The sequence below is a fragment of the Astatotilapia calliptera genome, chromosome 20 (assembly GCF_964374335.1).
Source record: "Astatotilapia calliptera chromosome 20, fAstCal68.1, whole genome shotgun sequence".
Classification (NCBI taxonomy): domain Eukaryota; kingdom Metazoa; phylum Chordata; class Actinopteri; order Cichliformes; family Cichlidae; genus Astatotilapia; species Astatotilapia calliptera.
The window spans coordinates 16290001-16308329 of NC_137441.1; the positions used below are offsets into that span (position 1 = coordinate 16290001).

Here is an 18329-nt window from a genome sequence, read left to right on the forward strand (position 1 = left end):
AGCACCACCAAAAGTTCAAAAAACAACTGTTACAAGCTTCTATGATAAATAGCATTGCCATAGATTTAGCTGATAAAGAAATACACAATTGGATATATGAAAAAATAATATGTTACCTTACCTGAAGGTGTAGTTTTATCCAAAAAGTACAGAGAGGCGAAGAGCAGCTGCATTCATTTAGGTGATCCTGAAAGAGCGCAAAATTTTCAAAGAAGGCGGACCGTTGTGTAACTCAATAACTTTGTGTTCTTGTGACAAAGACTGCTTTGAGAGAAAATAATTTAGGTTCACCACACGAATAATAATTGCAGTAACGCTGGAGTGCTACATTTGCGTTGAATGAGATTAAAAATAATGTTTAAGCTTAAAGAGGGGCTTGAATTTATTTCTTTGACTTTACAAATACTTAAGTGCAAAAATGTACTCCTCCTACCCCCAGTGCCCCAACAAACTCATTCATTTTGTGTTCAGAATCAGCCTCTGCTGGTTTTGAATAATTTTAGGTTTACACAAAGAAAATCAAATTAATTTGGTATTTTTTAATTGCATTTGTGAACAACTAACATAATTTGCATGTGTTCTTTGAAAGGAGGACCTGAATCTGTTTTTTGAGTGTATCAACATTTGTATATTTACTTCATCCTTCTCATATGAGAGTTTCATATTTTATTTGAACAAAATCAGTGGTTAATCAGTGGCTGTTGATCAATAGTCATGACAATTTGCATATTAATGATCAAGAAACTGACCTCACAGCCCATTGTTTAATCAGTGGGTTTGTTTCAGTCACTGTGCAAAGAATGAACAGAATGAACTTTTTGGGATTTACTCACCTGGATGACACCGAGACACTGATGGTTGTAGCAGTTTTTGATTTTCCATATAATATCAGCACCACACACTTTACTGATACAGCACCTGGCATTCACTAGCTCTGGCCAAGATCTTGTAAGTGCACATCAGCCACAAAACACAGGAATATTGAAATTTTACAACAAAAACATGTTACAAAACACATGTGGTCTGATATATGTGTTATAAAGATTCTTCTCAACTTTGTGACTGCAGTGCACCTGGTTTGCTCGTAAGTTGGAGCACAACCATCTAAAGTGTGCCAAAAGCTTTTGTGGCTGTCCTGTGACACTGTCCAGCCTCTCTTCAACACAGTTCTTGTAATCTTTCATTTCCTACAAAGTTTACAAAGGTTTCTGGTGTCTCTAAACCTCAGCTGTGGCAAAAGGGCTAACAGCAAATGGACTTGATCTCTCTGAACAATAGTAATTATTACCTAAACTCCACTCCTCCAAGAGCACCACTATGGACCACTGAAAAATCACATACAATGTAAATTGCTATAAATTTCTGTTAAGTCAGTTTCATAATGAGAGCTCGTGCTACCCGGCTCCATTAGGTTTTGCATTCTAGATGCTTTTTTCCAACACTAGCCAGCAGGGATGAGTAGCATAGTGAAATCTATGCGATTTTTAAGAATATAGTATCTTTATAATAGTTCCCTCTTATGTTCCAAAAGCCGTTACTTTAAAATAACACACAACAAAGAGAAAAGTAACTTTATTTTGAATGGACCAGAAACCAACAGTAAACAAATCCAAAGAGGAAAAGGCAGAAAGATTATGTTATCCTTTGGTAAATTGTCATGTAGAGACCTGTTATATAATAAATAATGATTTTTCAAATCATAGCAGTAGCCTTTATCCAAACCATTGAGGCAAGTTGAGCTATATAGTCTGATTATAGTGAAAATGTGTGATAAATAGTTTAATCATCAAACTACTTTAGTTTGTCGATTTACCTGTTTTTAAATCTCTGCAGTAACTAGGGATGGGTATCGTTTAGGTTTTATCCGATACCGGTTCCAAATCGGTACTTTTGAAACGGTGCCGGTGCTTAAACGGTGCTCGAACCGGTGCTTAAAGGATGGAGAACACAAACTTTGTCCAAAAACCTCCCATGTTCAGCTGTTTTGTTTGTTTTTTGTAAAAAGATAACAATGTTAGCCTTTTCTGCAGCTATGGGGCATATATGGCATCACTCTTGGCTGGAAGCAGTGCTTAAACAATGGAAAAAAAACAAACTTTGTCCTAAACCTCTCATGTTTAACTGTTTCCCACTTTTTCTTTGGTCATTTTAGCCTTTTTGTCCAGGGTGAAGGGAGTATCTGCCATCAAACAAGAAGACAGCCGCATGTAGCTATGATGATGTTTGCTAGTTCACCTTACATGCATTAATGTAATAACGTGGTTAGCCTACTCAACGTAAATTACACACGAACAACATTTAGCTACTCACGCAGAGAAGAACGGCTGCTGCCATCAATATCCTCATCATTTCTGCTACACTGGCAGGGCTAGGGGCCAGGACTCTATTCTTCGGGTTTTTGGGGGATGTTGCTCCGGGTCCGATAACTGGCAACCCACCCGACGTGCACAGTGTGAGGTCTCGCAGCAAGCTATCAAATACGGCGCATTTCTCGGCTTTTAAAAAAAACCCGCTATGCGTCGCCAGGTGTTTCATCAGTTTCGAGGTGTTACCTCCTTTGACAGTATCACAGTATCAGCTTAAAGCACTTGTTGCAGGCTGCTGAGTTTGCATATTTTGCTGTGAAGTACAACCAGACTTTTGACCGCTTCGCCTTGGACATTTTTAATCTGTAGCTCTGCTCTAACTGAACGTACGTACCTGGCCCCGCCTACTATCCTGGGAAACGTAAAATGATTGGCTAGAAGTGTATCACAGCTCAGGAAAAAAAAAGCACCGAAATAAAGCACCGAAATGTGCGCTGCTTTTCGGTCTGGTTACTACCGTTTATGTCAGAACCGGTGCCATCATGGCACCAGACACCGGTACCCATCCCTAGCAGTAACACAAAAAACCTAATTTCTCAGTGTTTCCCATCTTCATTTCATGGAGTTGCTCTGTCTCGATCCTGTAGATACAAAAGGACACAGACAAGTTCATTAGTACAACCAAAAGGTCAAAAGTGTAATGCTAACTCGAGGCTCTGACAGGATATGCAGGTTTAACTGCAGCTTTCTTCTTTATGTTCTCATCATATTGCTTGTAACATGGTAATGCCTGTCACTGCCATCAAACAGAACAAAGTGTTACCTCAGTTAGAAAGTCATTTTCGTGACACCAGCTTTGAAAGCAGAACTTAGCATCTCTCAGACTCGCTGAGTTCTTACAGTAAACTCTGAGGATCTTCTCAGCAAAGCACACTGGGAGAAGCTTGGACACCTGACAACAAGGACAGTAACATAAAAGCTGTTTTACAGAGACATCTACAGAAAGAACACACAGCTCATGCAAAGACATGCAGTAGTTCTGACCTGTTCTCTGGAAATCTTGAATGCTTCAGTAGGGTTAGCCTTAGTGTAGAAATATGTGGTATTGATGGGGTCCTTGTTTTTCATCCCATAGTCCAAAGTGACAACCTAAACGAGCAGTGTTCACATGTACATTATGACTCAGTCGAGGTTGGCAACACAATTTAGCTAAAAAAACAAAACAAAAGCCAAGATTTTAAGAATTAATTACTGAGTATAATTAGAATAAAAACTCACTATAATTTCAAAGTTGTCTTTTGGAATGACTTTAACCAGTTCATTTTCCAAGCTGTCCTTCATCTTCTGACAGATGGAGGAAAGAACATGTGCTGTCATTGTGTTATCATTGTTTTGCTGATCTCTTTTTATGATCACTTTTCACTCTTACTTTTATTTCCTCTTGGTCTTCTTTCTTGAGCTGAGAAAGGGAGAGAAGAGTCACATCATCTCTCTTTTTTAGCGCACTCACACACCACAAATATTGTAATCAACTTTATTTTTTACAGCAATAAAATAAAATGCAGGTTAAACTGAGCTAATAAGCTATTATGTAGGTGACTATGAATGACTCACTTAGGATTTAAATGGTTTCAAAATGGTATCAAGATCAGCTACGATGAATTCAGCTTAACTCTGTCTCAAATATTGAGAACATCGGGCAGTACAGTGGCGTGGTGATTAGCACTGTTCCCTCACACCAAGAAGGTCCTGAGTTCAACTTTGCATCTGGCCGGGACCTTTCTGTGTGGAGTTTAATGTTCTTTTGGAGGTTTTCTCCAGGTACTCCAGCTTCCTCCCACAGTCCAATGACATGTAAGTAGTGGGGTTAGGTTAAGTGGGGAATCTAAATTGCCCGCAGGTGGGTATGGTTGTCTGTCTCCCTGCATAAGCCCTGCATAAGCCCTGCGTCAGGCTGGCTCACTGCTTTTGGCTAGTTTTGCTTTTGGCAAGGGTCAGTGTCACTACTGGAAGACTGATGCAATACATGTTCCCTACAGAGGCTGTCCAAATCCTCCAGAATGGCACATTAATACAAGCCACTGCCAGATGTTCTTCTGTGTCTCCCAGTACAGTCTCAAGAGAATGGAGGAGAATCCAGGGCATTAACAGCAGTAACTCTAGGAGAGCAGGAAAGCGCCATAGAAGGTCCTGTCCAGAGCAGTATCTGCTCTTTTGCACCACGCATTTGCCATTAAATACCAGAAATGACAAGTCTACCACTGGAACTCTGCACTTTTCACAGATGAGAGCTGAACACATAAGAAAGGCTCACATTGGACAGCTGTGAAAGGGTCTGGAGAAGCCATGGAAAATGTGATGCTGCCTGTAACATTGTTTAGCATGACCAGTTTGAGGTTTTATAAGTGATGGTCTGGGGAGCCATATCCATGGAGAGACACACAAACCTCTACAGGTTATGCAACAGATCTTGGGTTGAAGTCCCACGCTTACAGGCCCTATGCTGGTGCATTGGGTCCTGGATTCCTCCTGGTGCATGACAATATCAGTCCTGATGTGGTGGGAGTATGCAGGCAGTTCCCGGAGGACAATTTCCATTTATTTTACGGCTAGATACTAGCCTGTACAGGCCTTTACACATCTACAGTAATTTCCTGCCTTTTTTCTAATGTAAATCTTACAGAAGCTTTTTAGTTCAAACTCTCAATGTACACCTGGTAGTCTGTTGGGATCGAGTTTGAATTATGTTCATACCATAAACGAACCTTCTCCAAAAGCCCCTTTTCATTTAAAAAAAAAAAAAAAAAAAAAAAAAAAGCCCCTTTTTATTAGTACCTAATTGGATCTACTCGCCACAGTTTTCAGGGTTTTCTATTAGGTCATAGTACCTTGTACCAGGTACTAAAACAGCGCCTGCTCAGTCAGAGTTCAAAGCGATCTGAGCAGGTACTAAAATGTGATGTGGTCAGACCTCATGCCACCAACTGACTGGTCAGTGGTGTCATGAGATCATCTGATGGGGCCACAGGGTCTTGGTGCAGTTGTTTTGGTCCACACCTGAAAACAATAAAAATAAACTAACAGATGCAGCAAAATGTGTCAAACTAACCACCATGTTAGCTGCTGCCCCAGCTGTGAAGAGGTGGGGAAGAGAAGAGCAGTGATGAGAATAACAGCATTTTTCAGTAACTAGTAATCTAACTCATTACTATTTCTACTGTTAGAATGCTGTTACCGTTACTAAAAAGAAAATGCTGCACGGACACATTACTATTTGTAAACACACAGACAGTTGAAGCTGTCTACAGCTTACCTGGAGCGATGGGGGCGAAACAATTGCACAAGTGCTGCTGATTGGCTGAGAAAGAAAACTAGTAAACCATGGTAACATGACCAATTTAAGATGACATAGCAACAAGATGTCATGTGAACCCAAGACAAGCCTCAGTGTCCATTTTTGTGTTTAAAGTGAGGTATTCAGACTATATACCAATTTTTAAATTGTGTTGACAAGAACACGTAAAACCAGAGCCATGATAAAAAATGTTCGCATTTTTTTTTCCTGAATGCTATTGTCAAATTTACATCTAAGGACAGCGCTAGCAAGCACTCTCTGCTTATGACCAAACAAATATAAAATAAAAAACACCCCTTTCCTATTGGTGGAAAAATGTACCATGTCAACCAATCAAAAAATCATATGGCAACATGGGGCATTTGTTGTTTAGGAAGAAGGGTAATTTTTTTAGAGTGACGGGAGCGAGTGAGAGTTTTGAGATGTGAGATTTGTGACATTTAATGTGTTTGGAGTGTGTAGTTAGTGTGTAGTTGCTAGTTTTTTTGTGTGTGTGTCAGAACAATGAGGCGACTGGTGAATGTCACAGTTGCAGCTAAAAAGTCACCAGAGACAGATTACAGTGTAAATGTTGTCTCTAGGTGGAAAATGGGATGAGTGATACACCTCGTGCAGTCAGGCCAGCAGGTATCAGGTTTGAGATGATGTCTTCTGTCTTATAGTGGACAAAAAATATTTTTTGGAGTGGCACAAATAATTTGTATGGCATCTTATTTGATGCAGAACACCAGATTGTTCTGTAAATAGTTTGAAATGGCCATAAAAGAATCCCATGGCTGAAAATAGTTGCAAATAACTATTTGCAATAACTGTCGTTTGTTTATAAATTTACAATTTATATTTACATTTCAAGTTATGATCTGTTAAACATGTTTGTGGTTGTTACAGTAAAAAATATAACCTTTTCTACTCAGATCTTATGTTTTTTGTCTGATTTTAGATCAATTATGGTAATTGTGTCAAAATGAAAAACTAACTGTAAATTCAGAAATATGAGGTTGTGCTGAAAAGAATGATACCAAATGACAGCAAAGCAAGATAAATAGTTTTTAAAGGTGATATGCAGAGGTAGGTGGGCCAAAAAAGCCTGGGCCAAGTTTTTGTCCCAGTCCATCCCTGATTGCACACCTTGGTTTCACCCATAAACTGGTACAGGTCTCGAGACATGATCCTCTGCAGAATCATCCTTGCTTCCTCCAGAGGAGAGGGAGTGAATTCATTTGAACAAGAACAAGGGTGGAGTATTCTTTCAATCATTTGATCTGCAGAGTAAACAGACAAATAAAGTTAAGATCAGGTCAATTCAAGTAAACCAAAGAAACATTCACAAGTTCATCAGTAATGTCATATAAAGAAAGACACACAAAAAATTGATTAACATTAATAAACAAAACAAAATAAGCAAGCGATAAAGCAAGCAAAGCATTAGTAATACTGCAGTATTAAATAAATAAATTTACAGTTTACTATAAACTAGTAGAGACGTATCCGTCATACTGAAGAATCAACCTGACATCATGGCAAATCCTGTAATAGTCACGCCAGTCAACAGTTTTTTTTTTTCCATGCTGTGCATCTCCAAAGTGTGAAAAAAAAACCCCCACAAATGCAGAAGTTGCAGTAAGTTGCAATAAACTGCAGAGTGAGATTTTTTTTTTCAATTTCAAACCAACATGAAAATAATCTTTGGTATTTTAAACAGATGTTGTTAATTCATTTACATACATATTAGCCACCTTCTTTAATAGTTTCTGAATAGAAAATGAAATATATATAAAATATATATGAAATATATAAAATAATATATATAAATACGGTATATAAAATATATGAAATATGTAGAGCATGTTTTCCACTACCTGTCAGCTTTGTGTAGGCTTCCATGTCAGTTTTAGCTTTGGAGAGACAGAACGTTGTCCCTCCTGAACCTTTAGTCAGGATGTACTGATCTGCTTTCAAGAGGGCGTCTTTGATCCTGGATAAAAAAAAAAGACCCAGTATATGACTTTATGGGAACTCTGTAGATGAAATAAATGTTGTCTTACAATAGAATTACACAGTTGGTACTTACATAATTTCTACACTCTTGGTTACTCTGTGCTGGTAGGCTCTTCTGTGGAGAGAGTTCCTTGTGTGGAACATGTCATACAGGTTTGCCACTTCCTGTTGAGACCATCGCCTATAGTTTAGTCACAGCCAATCAGATAATGAATTACTCATTAAAAACTGATAAAAAGCAGGGATCCACACCTTGTCTCTAGAGCAAATGTGCTTCCTCCCATTCACATCACACACCCTGGCAAACATGATGAAGCGTTGATGGTCAAAGTTGTTCCGGATGCCCAGGTGGTGGCAGTCCCTGAGATACGAGTGAGGAATTACATCAATTTAATTACATTTATTATGGTAAACCCTCCAAAACACCTTTAAGACTTGCTGTAGATAGAAATACTGAGTTTGTCATCAACACAAGTCCCACCTGGCAAAGTAGTCGAATTTGTCCACATCAATCCCATTTTGCTTGTTTGACACAATTTCATAGAGGAAGGATTTATTCTCATCTCGACCTTCATACGGCCACTGTGGAGACGACACCAGAATTGACGTTCGTGACAGCGATGATAACGAATGGTTTCATAATATTCAGACAGTAACTGGCCAGTACCTCAGCGTCATCAATCTTTAGAGGTTTAATCATCTCCTTGATAAATGTCAGGTCAGGTGGGAGTATCAGTCCATAACGCTCCATCTCTTGTGCCAGACTATTCGCCACCACCAGATGATCAAACATCTCTAAAGAGGCATCCTCATGCTGCAAGAGATACATTATTACTGTTTATATTAAGAACAGAATTCAAATGGTTGAAAGTTTAAAATGATCAGATACAACATACAGAATCAAATTTGAGCACATGACCATCTCTTAATAGAGGTAATTAGTGTCAGTATTCCAGTTTTAACCAGAGGTTCTCAACTTTTATGAGTCAGACATGATGAGCGTGGACATAACAGTGGTATGGCTTCTTCTAGCAGAAAATGATGTTTGTTTGTTTGTGCTGATAATTGTTAACACTGTGTTGTTTCTATCATTTAGTGCCATGTGTACTTTATTTCCTCAAGATGGCATCTGACAGTGTTTTCAAATATATTTGATTTTTGTGGGTGGCCATTATGTCGCGTCTCACAGTAGAGAAAAAAAAAAATTTTTCACGTACCTTCCAGTCTTTATGTTCTGGGTCTGCTTCGGGGTTGAACATTCCATCAAAAAGATGGGAAAAAGGTCCATGTCCTTCATGGAGAAACAAATGTAAAAAAAATAAAATAATAATTAAAGCCTCCTGTTATAGTACACACACACACACACACACACACACACACACTTTGCCTTTTTCATTTTACCAAGCATGTTTTATTTTACACTGGCTAGTATTATAAACTTGATGCTATTAGAGTGAAAGACGTGCAGCACTTACCCAGGTCATGACAGAGACCTGCAATTTGCACACAAAGGACGTCTCGTTCACTGATGTCGAGTTCTGGCTGTTTCAGCTTCAGAGTTTTTGCAAGTTCTCCTGCTAAGTGCCCCACCCTGTATCACCAAAAACCACCCACACACACACACACACACACACACACACACACACACACACACTTCATCATGCAGCACTGAAAGAAAAGCATTACTAGTGTATCTGACTGTAAACAAGTGGACATACCCTATTGAGTGTTCAAAGCGGTTGTGCGATGCTCCTGGAAAAACGAAATAACCGCCCCCAAGCTGCTTGATGTTTCGTAGTCTCTGAAACTGAGGTGTGTCTATGATCTTGACAAGTAGTGGATGTAACTCGATGTGGCCATGGATGGGATCATTAAACACCTGTGTGAAGAGAAATGAACAAAAAATAGACAAACTTAGAGGGTTTTGGAGGACTTGGTCTCAGATTTTCGTTCAGCACTCACCTCTTGGTGAGTAAACACTGTGCCTCATGCTAGGTCAAATTTTCTGTCACCTTGCCTTTGACCAAGGCACTGGCAGCTGGCCAGCCTACTGACATTATGTCTAAGGTGAGTTAAATATAAAGATTGGATTTCCCTAAAAAGATCATCAAATGATATCTTACATAGACAAATCTGATACACATATATTATGAATTCACATTTTTATAAAGTGCTAATCACAACAGTAAGTTAGACCACAGACCAAAGACCATATTATATAAGATACTTTCATGTTACATCACCTTGTTTAAATCTTTGATGTTCAAGTGCTTCTCCATAGTGCTGTAAATGTTTAAATGACCAAAGATTACAGTTTTGCACAACATGCATTCTGGATATAAAAGGAAACAGTCAATGAATGTAATTGTAATTTTTCAATACTGGTCAAGTGTGAGAACTTACCAGTTCTTCCAGTTTTTTATTGAAACTCTGACACTTCAGTTCTCTGAATTAAAGCACAGAACAAATAAACAACTTTTTAAGTTAAAAAATAAATCATAGAATCTATTTATAAACAAACATTTTCTAATCTTCTGACTCATCAAAGCAGCTGCCTTTAACAGATATAACAGTTGTGTTTATGCCCTTCTTTCTACATCAGAAGCCAAATATTCTTCAGAAATGTCTTCCTAACTGTTGCATAAATGTGTGGCTCTTCTGGGTTTCTTTGCTTCCACTCTTCCGTCCAGCTCATTCCAAACCAGCTTGATGTGGTTTAAGTCTGGAGACTGTGCTGGCCATTCCATGTTGTCAAGCTTGCCTTCTTGTTCTTTTTTCCTAAGATAGATCTGTAATAGCCTGGACTTGTGTTTTGGGTCATTATCTTGCTGTAGGATGAACCCCTGACCAACTAGGTGCATACCAGAGGCCACTGCAGAATGCTATGGTAGCAATTTTGGTTCAGGATGCCTCTCACTCTGTAAAAGTCACCTGTATCCAACAAAAACACCCAAACCATGGTTCCTCCTTAATGTTTGACATTTGATGCCACAAAGTAAGGAACCAACATTTTGCCTAATCAACAGTGTGCAAAAATCCTGCATGATGAACCAAAGATTTCACATTTTGATTCATCAGTCCATAACACCTTCCATTATTCAGCAGTCCATTGGTGGCATTTCATGGCCCAGGCAAACCTTTTTTTTTTTTTTCATGTTTTGATGTCTAAGTAGACTTTTTTGCATTGATGTGTTTTTGTATTGATATAGACTAACCATGACAGAGACACAACCATTAACTTCTTTATGAATTAGAAAAAAAGATGTTAAATCTTCTGATATTATGATTTTTCTCAAATACATTAGATTAGTGCTATCACTACAGGGGACAATGCTGCAGCCTAATTTGGTCTTGAGCTGCACGTTTACAAGGAAACAGGATGATGCTTTGCCTTCTTTTACTTTAAACGGACATCTCAGTTCAGTTCTATTCACTGACGCTGTATGCACATTTTTAGATTTGGTAGAAACTCATTCACTGCAAAGTGTCCTGTACGTATTTCATCTACTGGCAAGCATAAGCCCCTTAATTAAAATGATACTTTCAATCATACAATACAATTATTTTTGTTTTCCTAAGATTTTCACATTCACATTTGACAAAAAAAAAAAAAAAAAAAGTAGAAACAAATATTAAAGAAGTTAATTTATTTGCTTTATTTAAAAAAATCGTTTTCGTAATTGAATTTTATGTCTGATTAATTTCTGAATTCTCAGACTGGTCCAGTGTGCAGGCCAAAATATGGGTATAAAAACATGAATTCACTTTGACTTAGAGTCTTAAACAAGTTTTTCACAGATTTAAAAACAATATTTTTGCTTTATTGTTTTTAATGACAGCTGGTCTAATAAATGTGTTAAGCACTGCAACAGTATGACATGTATTCAGTCTAATATACAAAACTATTTATAAAAACAACTTTGCACGATTCGGAGGTTTGATAAATTAATCTGGGAACACTCCTGTGAGTAAAGCTTTCATACAAACATGAAATCACTTAAAATACAAGAAAATGTTATTTTATAAAGCCCACTGAGCCTGGACATAAACCCAAAGCTTCATGAGATTTTTTTTAAAAACAGGTATGAGATGAATAAACACCTTGAGAGAAAATATGAAACAAAGTTTGACTTACCAAATCTGCTTATGAACTAAACAATAGTAGTAAAGCACTCCGAGATCTCCCGAGTGACGACAAAGATTTTTTTCCTTTCAATGTGGAAACGTTCACGTGATCTCTTTTTTTTTGGGCTTTGTTTTGCTTTAGTCTGATGTCGCTGAATGCGTTTCACATTCAGTCACCTTGCTTATTCTGTAATCGGGTGTCATTACACTGACTACAGTACTACTGACGCTGTGATAAAGCCCCGTGAATATGTCGAATCTTTCCAGCCAATTGCTTCGCCCAAACGCAGATCACACGAAGCCCCGTTCAACAGCTCATTTGGAAATACTGACATCTGCTGGTCATTCATTGTACAGCAGCCCTGCTGTGATATATCAGTGAGTATGTGAACGTGATCATGTATCAATTGCAGAATACCCTTATGAGGTAGGTGTGTGTGTGTGTGTGTGTGTGTGTGTGTGTGTGTGTGTGTGTGTGTGTGTGTGTGTGTGTGAGAGAGAGAGAAACTAGCCATCCTATTTGAGAAGATGTATGCTATCATTGGATGGTATTATGTCAAATGCTCACAAAATACTGATAATTTTAGCATTTTTAGTGGCTCCATAATGTGCTTGCAATCTCCTCGGAATCACCTCAAACCCAGATCATGTAAAACACTCCCTGTAATGTATTTTCAACAGCTTGAATCACATAATGAGGGAGTCTCGTTGTTTCAGAGAAAGGGGGCCTCGTTTGTCTTTGGTCAGATGACATTCTGAAGAACTACCTACACAGTTTAGGACAAAGAAAATTGTACACAATGGTCATCAAGAATGGGGTGCAAAAGAAAGGAGATGTGAAACCCTAAAGAAGCAAAATTGAGATTTCAGTGTTTCCTTTTTTGATCATCAAATTATCTTTTTATCCAGGGGATACATCATATGATGTTCAGCTGCACATTTGTGAGGTAAGAAAACTTTCTTTACCCCTGTTTACTTGCACTATGATCAGTGTAGAATGGATGTTTTCACAGCAGGTATGGACAGGCATATAATCACAGCTTCCAACAGTGTTTCAGTATTACTATTGTAATTGAGTATTCGTTTTAAAAATGCTGTTTTAAAAGAGACTTGAAAAAAGGTGATTTTAAGCATTCCACAATATCTTTTCCAGAATTTGCATAACTTAAAGCACATTATGTCAGTTTGTTTTAAGAAGCAGGGTTGTAGCCATTTCATTATGATGTCACTCTCAAAGATCACAGAGCAGATCACGCAGCATTTGTAGCAGGGGCGATTCTAGAATCAGAGCTTTGGGGGTGTTGAGCATCCAGAGAGCTGCCCAGCCAGGCAAGATAAACCTGTCTCTGTCAGTCCCTGCATCCTTAAATGTTGTCCCGAGTTCTCTCTGACTGTCACTTTGGTGCATTTAAACCCCTCTTCCTCTGATCTGTGTTGAGCTTTTGGAGCAGGTGAGGAAGTGACGGAAGTGACGGACAAGGTAAGCGACTCATGTTGTAACTCTCAATTTTAAATACACGTAGACATTGAGGGCTAGCAGGAGGGACCATGCGCTTACCTGCTGCTCTCTGGCAGGTAGCTCCATGCCCTCCTGGGTTTTAAATGCACCTTAGAACACACATGCATCAACATTACAATGAGCGGGTGGAGGGAGGTTTGGAGTCTTCTCTCACCCCCGTTCTCTGCGACCTGCTGGAGCAGGGGGGCTAGGAGGAGGAGTTGGCCGTCCGACTGCGGTCTGGAGTGTGGAGCCTTCCTGCTGCTGCGGAGTCGGGGCGGTCTGCCTCCCCCCACCGCAGGGAAAAGGGAAACACCACCTGGGTCTGGGTGCAGTTCCCCCCTCCAGGGGCGAGGGCACCTAGACCCGGTTTGTAGAGTACGCTTGGGGAGTGTGATCGTGTGTACAACGTCTCTTTATGTCTGTCTCCACGTTGGTTGAGTGTGGAGTAAGTGCATATGAGAGCATGAGGGTGGGAATGGATGTTTGCATCTGTGTGTGCCTGTATGTCTGTGTCTATATGTCAGGTTAGGTGTCAGGCGCCACCTCTCTGGGGACATCTCAGGCCCTCCAAGGTTTGGAGGCCTATCTCCCCCTACCACCACTTCCCCTGCCAGTGGCGGACCCCCTCAGACATCGGTGCGTTGGTGGTTCTTTGTGTCCGGGGATGGGCGTCCAGGTACACACCGGCTCACTCCTTGGCGGCCGCTTATCGGGGCCTGGAGCCTGGGGCTCGCTCGGGCCACTTCGGAGGTGGGGTGCCCCCGGCCTCTCGGCCTGGGGCTCGGTCACTCAGGCGCAGCTGGCTGCCGGCGGAGCTCACGGGCGCGTCACTGCAACTCCCGCTGGCTTCTGCTCCGCGGCTGCTGAGTGAGCCCTCATCTGGGACTCTCCTCAGCTCTTTCCGGGACAGTGGCGCAGCTGCCCCTCTGTTGGTCTTCCTTGGTCTCTTGTGTTCTGGGGGCCTCTGGATGTCTGGAGTTTTGATCTCCTCCATACCTGCTTCACGCCCTGGAGGACGGGGCTGTGGCCCCCCCACACCCTCTAGCAGATTATTACATGAAGGAACCTTTTAAAAAAACAAAAAACAAGCGCGTCCATGCTCACAGGTGTACACACGGGTGATCACACCCACAAACTACACCCTTTTTGGCTCCTACCTCAAAGCACACTGTGTTCTGTTGATCTTATGTGCTGCACAATAATGTTTAACATTTAGTATTTACTGTCATATTCCCATATATCATTGTGATGTTGTTTATTCTATTACTCTTGTTCTCTTCTGCTTGCTTTCTTTTTTCTCTCTCAGCAGGTGATCCAGGTGATTGATATATGCATTTTTTTTCTCTGCCCGTTCTGTTGGTTTTTGTCTTTTGCCCTTCTCCCCCATCCCTCTTCTCAGCTGTTTCTCTTTCCCTCTTTCTTTCTCCCCTTCTTTCCCCCAGTCAAGTCTGTCCCGTATTAAGAGAAAAGAAAAAGAAGAAAAGAAAAAAAAAAAAAAAAAAGGAATTCATTTCACGTTGAAATACCTGGAGAATTCAACTCTCCTGCGCTCTGTGAATGAAAGTATCTGCAGTTTAACAAACCAGAGCTGACACTGCCATCCTGTCGTCTCATTAACTGACTCTGATAATGTAACCAGAAGGCCTCAACTTCCGTTCATCAGTGATAGCAGTGTTATTGATTATGTAATTATGTCATCCTCATTTCTCCCTTATGTGGTAGATTTTGAAGTTGATATTTTTGGATATATTGTCATCTTATAAGCATTGTCCTATCTGTGTTGAGCTTACAAATGAAGTGCCAGTAAGGAAAAAATAAATTTAAAGAATAATGAGGGTCAGACTAGACAAAAGATTTTCTTGATAGTCTACATCAGAGGTTAATTAGCAATGCATTCAATTAATTGGATGCAACTGAGGATATGATTGTTAACCAAGAAAAAATGGATTCAGTAGTAACAAAGCTTGAAGATGTATATAAAATTGCAGAGGTTTGATTTGGTATGTTGAAAGAAAAAAAAAAAAAAAAAAAAACCTCTTCCTCCCTGTCCTCATCGTCTGTTGTATTCATCTCCATTATCAGTCATCATAATTTTACCATCTGTGTAATTTTGCAAATTTCTTTATTAAATCATAAGATTCTTAAATTCATCAAGTCTCTCTGTGCCTGGGTCCTCGTCACAAAACATGACATCACTGTTTTGTACATTTTAACACAATTGAATCCCCACATTTGTGAAAGAAAAGCCTGTAACAAAACCATCAAATCTGATCAAGGTTATTTAAATGCTGCAAAAGAAGAATGGATTCGAATAACATAATAATAATAATAATAATAATAATAATAATAATAATACATACCCTAACCTTAATTACTGCGGGAGAATAATGAATGATGCTCATAGTGAGTAAGAAGTAAACTGAGTGCATTTTTTGGACAGAGATTCACTTTTAATGTGTATGTATAATATAATACATATACATAAAAAAAACACTCCCGAAACAGAATAAATTGTTATAAATAAATTATTACAAAATATTTTAAAAAACTAAAAATGGAGGCAACTTTGCCTGTGGTAGAATGTATACAATGTATGCAGATACTAATTTTACTAATTTAATAATACTAATTTTCTGTTGTAAGATTTACAAGTTTCATTCTTTCATAGTGGTACTTAGGAGAGCTTGACATTTTATCAGGTGGTACACACTGTAAAAAGTTTGAGAAACACTGATAAGTGTATGTGTGCTTTTGGAAAACATTTAAAGCTGCTGTACAGAATCTTTGAAACAAGCTTAAAACATTTTTAGAATATAAACAGAGCACTCTGCTTCTCTTTACAGCTCCTCCCGTACGTACTGCGGCAGTCATACAGACAACTGGACAGTCCAAAAGTTGGTCTACCTATTACTGGCTGAGGTTTTAGTAGAGTTGTGGCTGAACCACATAAAAATATATCATTAATTTTAATCTCCCCAATCAGTTATAATGTTATGTTGGAATGTTGTTAAAGAGGGTCAAAATGTTTCAACCCAGTTTGTTTTGCAGATTCTGTATAGCAGCTTTAATATAGGGAGAACACAACTTCCAGAAAATTAGTTTTTTTCCTCTTTGTCAGTTTAACAGTTTGTTGTGCCTGTCACTGTTCCCTGTCTGTTTTCTTGCCTGATTCTTCCTGACCTTGCCCTTTCTCCTCACGTTCCCTCTTTCCTCTCTCCCTCTTTGGACTGACAATCATACACAAATAGATTAATTTTCATCTAATTGAATACAAATTAATATGAAAAAATACTATTAAGATCACTAATAAAAAAAAAGTCCTCTCAGTGTAGGCCTACTTTCAACCAAAAGGCAAATAACCAAACCACATGAACATCTAATAAAAGATAAACATTGAAACACTGATCCAACATTATTCTTGGTTAACGGATCATTTGATTTTACACTTTTACCTGAATGTGTCTTTTTGAAAAGAAAAAAAAAAACAAAAAACTTCCTCATATCCATTATGAACCTGGCTGTCTCTCTGTACACACACACACACACACACACACACACACACACACACACACACACACACACCAGGAGTTATAAGGTTAATGGGCATCCAGTCAGTTAGCTAGTTAGTATCCATTTAAAACAGTACAATGGTAATAACTTTAGGCTACGGAAAATTTAAAGTTTTAGATTTTTAAATAGGCTGTATACATTTCAATGGGAGCAACAGGACGGTGAAATGTCGCTGAATTTACTACAGAGCAGGACGGATTGTAGGGTAGCAAACATTGTCGGAAAACACGCTTTCAACACTGCAGGTTACCTGGGTGTAATGTTTTTCAGCTAAAAAGAAACATGGTCTGACTCCTACCCAACTATATAAAGAGTAACTGAAGGTTAAATGCAGCTAATATGTCCTGTTTTAAGCCAGGCACTTACACCTCCGCTCCGCTGTGTCTCAGCCACCATGGCTCTGGCAGCAAGAGCGCTAGAGCCAGAGCAGGGGAGAGCTGGAACAAACCATTTTGGGAGGGAGGGAGGGAGGGGGGGGGGGGGGGTTCTATACTTTTGTTGTTAAAATGTTACGTCTCAAACAAGTACAGTACTGTATGCTTTTTTTTTTTTTTTTAATTAGCGTGTCACACAAACGGCAAATATTGTCAAAAAAAGTAAGAAATCTTTTGGGGTGCTTTGATTCAAATTTCCATTCTATGTTCTAGTTTCCCTCAGCATGTATCACCTGGACAGTCACACCAGTGAAGCTTAAGACCCTTAATGAACCGAACATCAACTCAAAATAAGCACAGATATGCAATGTGTATAAAATACTTCTGACCGTACTTGTAATAAAAGTTAACATAATGGAAGGATCCTCAAATGGACATCTTCAATAAACAACTTTAATGCAATATCAATACTGTGAGAAATACTATTAAATGGAATAATGCTGTAAAGAATGTTATTAATGCAATTATAATGATGCAGGTTATATGGCAGCAATAAAAGAATTTCTGGATCTCCACAATGTCAACCAAAGCACCTGGAAAAGAATTGTGGAGCTCCATAAGTGTGGCTCAATTTTATATACAATTTGGTGCCATTTACAATTAAGAAATACAGATAGTTTCTCCCTTTAGTCTTAAAGTTAATGTTTTTATATTTATCAATCTAAAAAAAAAAAAAACATTTAGTCTGATTTTGTTACAATTAAAAAAGTGTTTTTATCTGAACAGTGTGTAAATATCTGGTTTCAACTGTATATTTGATGATTGTCCGCACAGAGAGGGAGAGAGAGGAGAATGGGGACAGAACAGAGATGGAACATGAGCAGGTGAGACACATGTTAGTCAAATGGTTGTTTACCAAAAGTATCACTGTATAATAGGTACTCATGTATCTCGTACCTAGTGTTTCTTTTTAGGTTTGTTATTTTTCAAATTCTACATTTATTAAGTTATGCAGGCTTGTTTGCACAACAAGGCTAAATAATTATATAAACTTTTCTGAATCTAAATAGTGTACTTTGGTAGTGTAAGGCAGTGACTGG

The 18329-nt window shown here is 38.9% G+C and overlaps 2 protein-coding genes and 1 long non-coding RNA gene across 3 annotated transcripts in view; 1 reads left to right on the forward strand and 2 right to left on the reverse strand.

Annotated features, from left to right (window-relative positions):
• LOC145423221 (uncharacterized) overlaps positions 1–607 on the reverse strand; it is a 3133-nt gene extending 2526 nt beyond the window's left edge. The window contains exon 1 of the mRNA XM_080295452.1: positions 1–607. This exon is cut by the window's left edge and continues 532 nt beyond it. The gene's annotated coding sequence lies outside the window, so the exon portion shown is untranslated.
• Positions 608–1557: 950 nt separating this feature from the next.
• Positions 1558–12419, reverse strand: LOC113013855 (deoxynucleoside triphosphate triphosphohydrolase SAMHD1-like). The gene is made up of 17 exons (XM_026155061.2): positions 11795–12419; positions 10063–10105; positions 9903–9942; positions 9378–9538; positions 9135–9250; positions 8877–8950; positions 8327–8473; positions 8141–8241; positions 7912–8020; positions 7733–7824; positions 7521–7636; positions 6790–6923; positions 3736–3765; positions 3585–3650; positions 3351–3455; positions 3130–3258; positions 1558–2947 (listed from the first exon to the last, which is right to left on the reverse strand). Exons 3-17 carry the CDS (start codon positions 9936–9938, stop codon positions 2924–2926), a joined length of 1440 nt encoding a protein of 479 aa, XP_026010846.1. The 5' UTR covers positions 9939–9942; positions 10063–10105; positions 11795–12419; the 3' UTR covers positions 1558–2923.
• On the forward strand, positions 3735–4340 carry LOC145423222 (uncharacterized). The gene is made up of 2 exons (XR_013904322.1): positions 3735–3871; positions 3902–4340. It is a non-coding gene; the product is annotated as an uncharacterized LOC145423222 (long non-coding RNA).
• Positions 12420–18329: the final 5910 nt, after the last annotated feature.

Excerpts from the sequence above, each read along its gene's own strand:
- LOC113013855 (XM_026155061.2), bottom strand. The coding sequence starts at position 9,938 with ATGGAGAAGCACTTGAACATCAAAGATTTAAACAAG. Across the intron at positions 8,021-8,140 it reads AAATTCGACTACTTTGCCAG|GGACTGCCACCACCTGGGCA; the intron begins GTGGGACTTGTG and ends CTCGTATCTCAG. Across the intron at positions 3,766-6,789 it reads AGTTTATGGGTGAAACCAAG|CTCAAGAAAGAAGACCAAGA; the intron begins GTGTGCAATCAG and ends TCCCTTTCTCAG.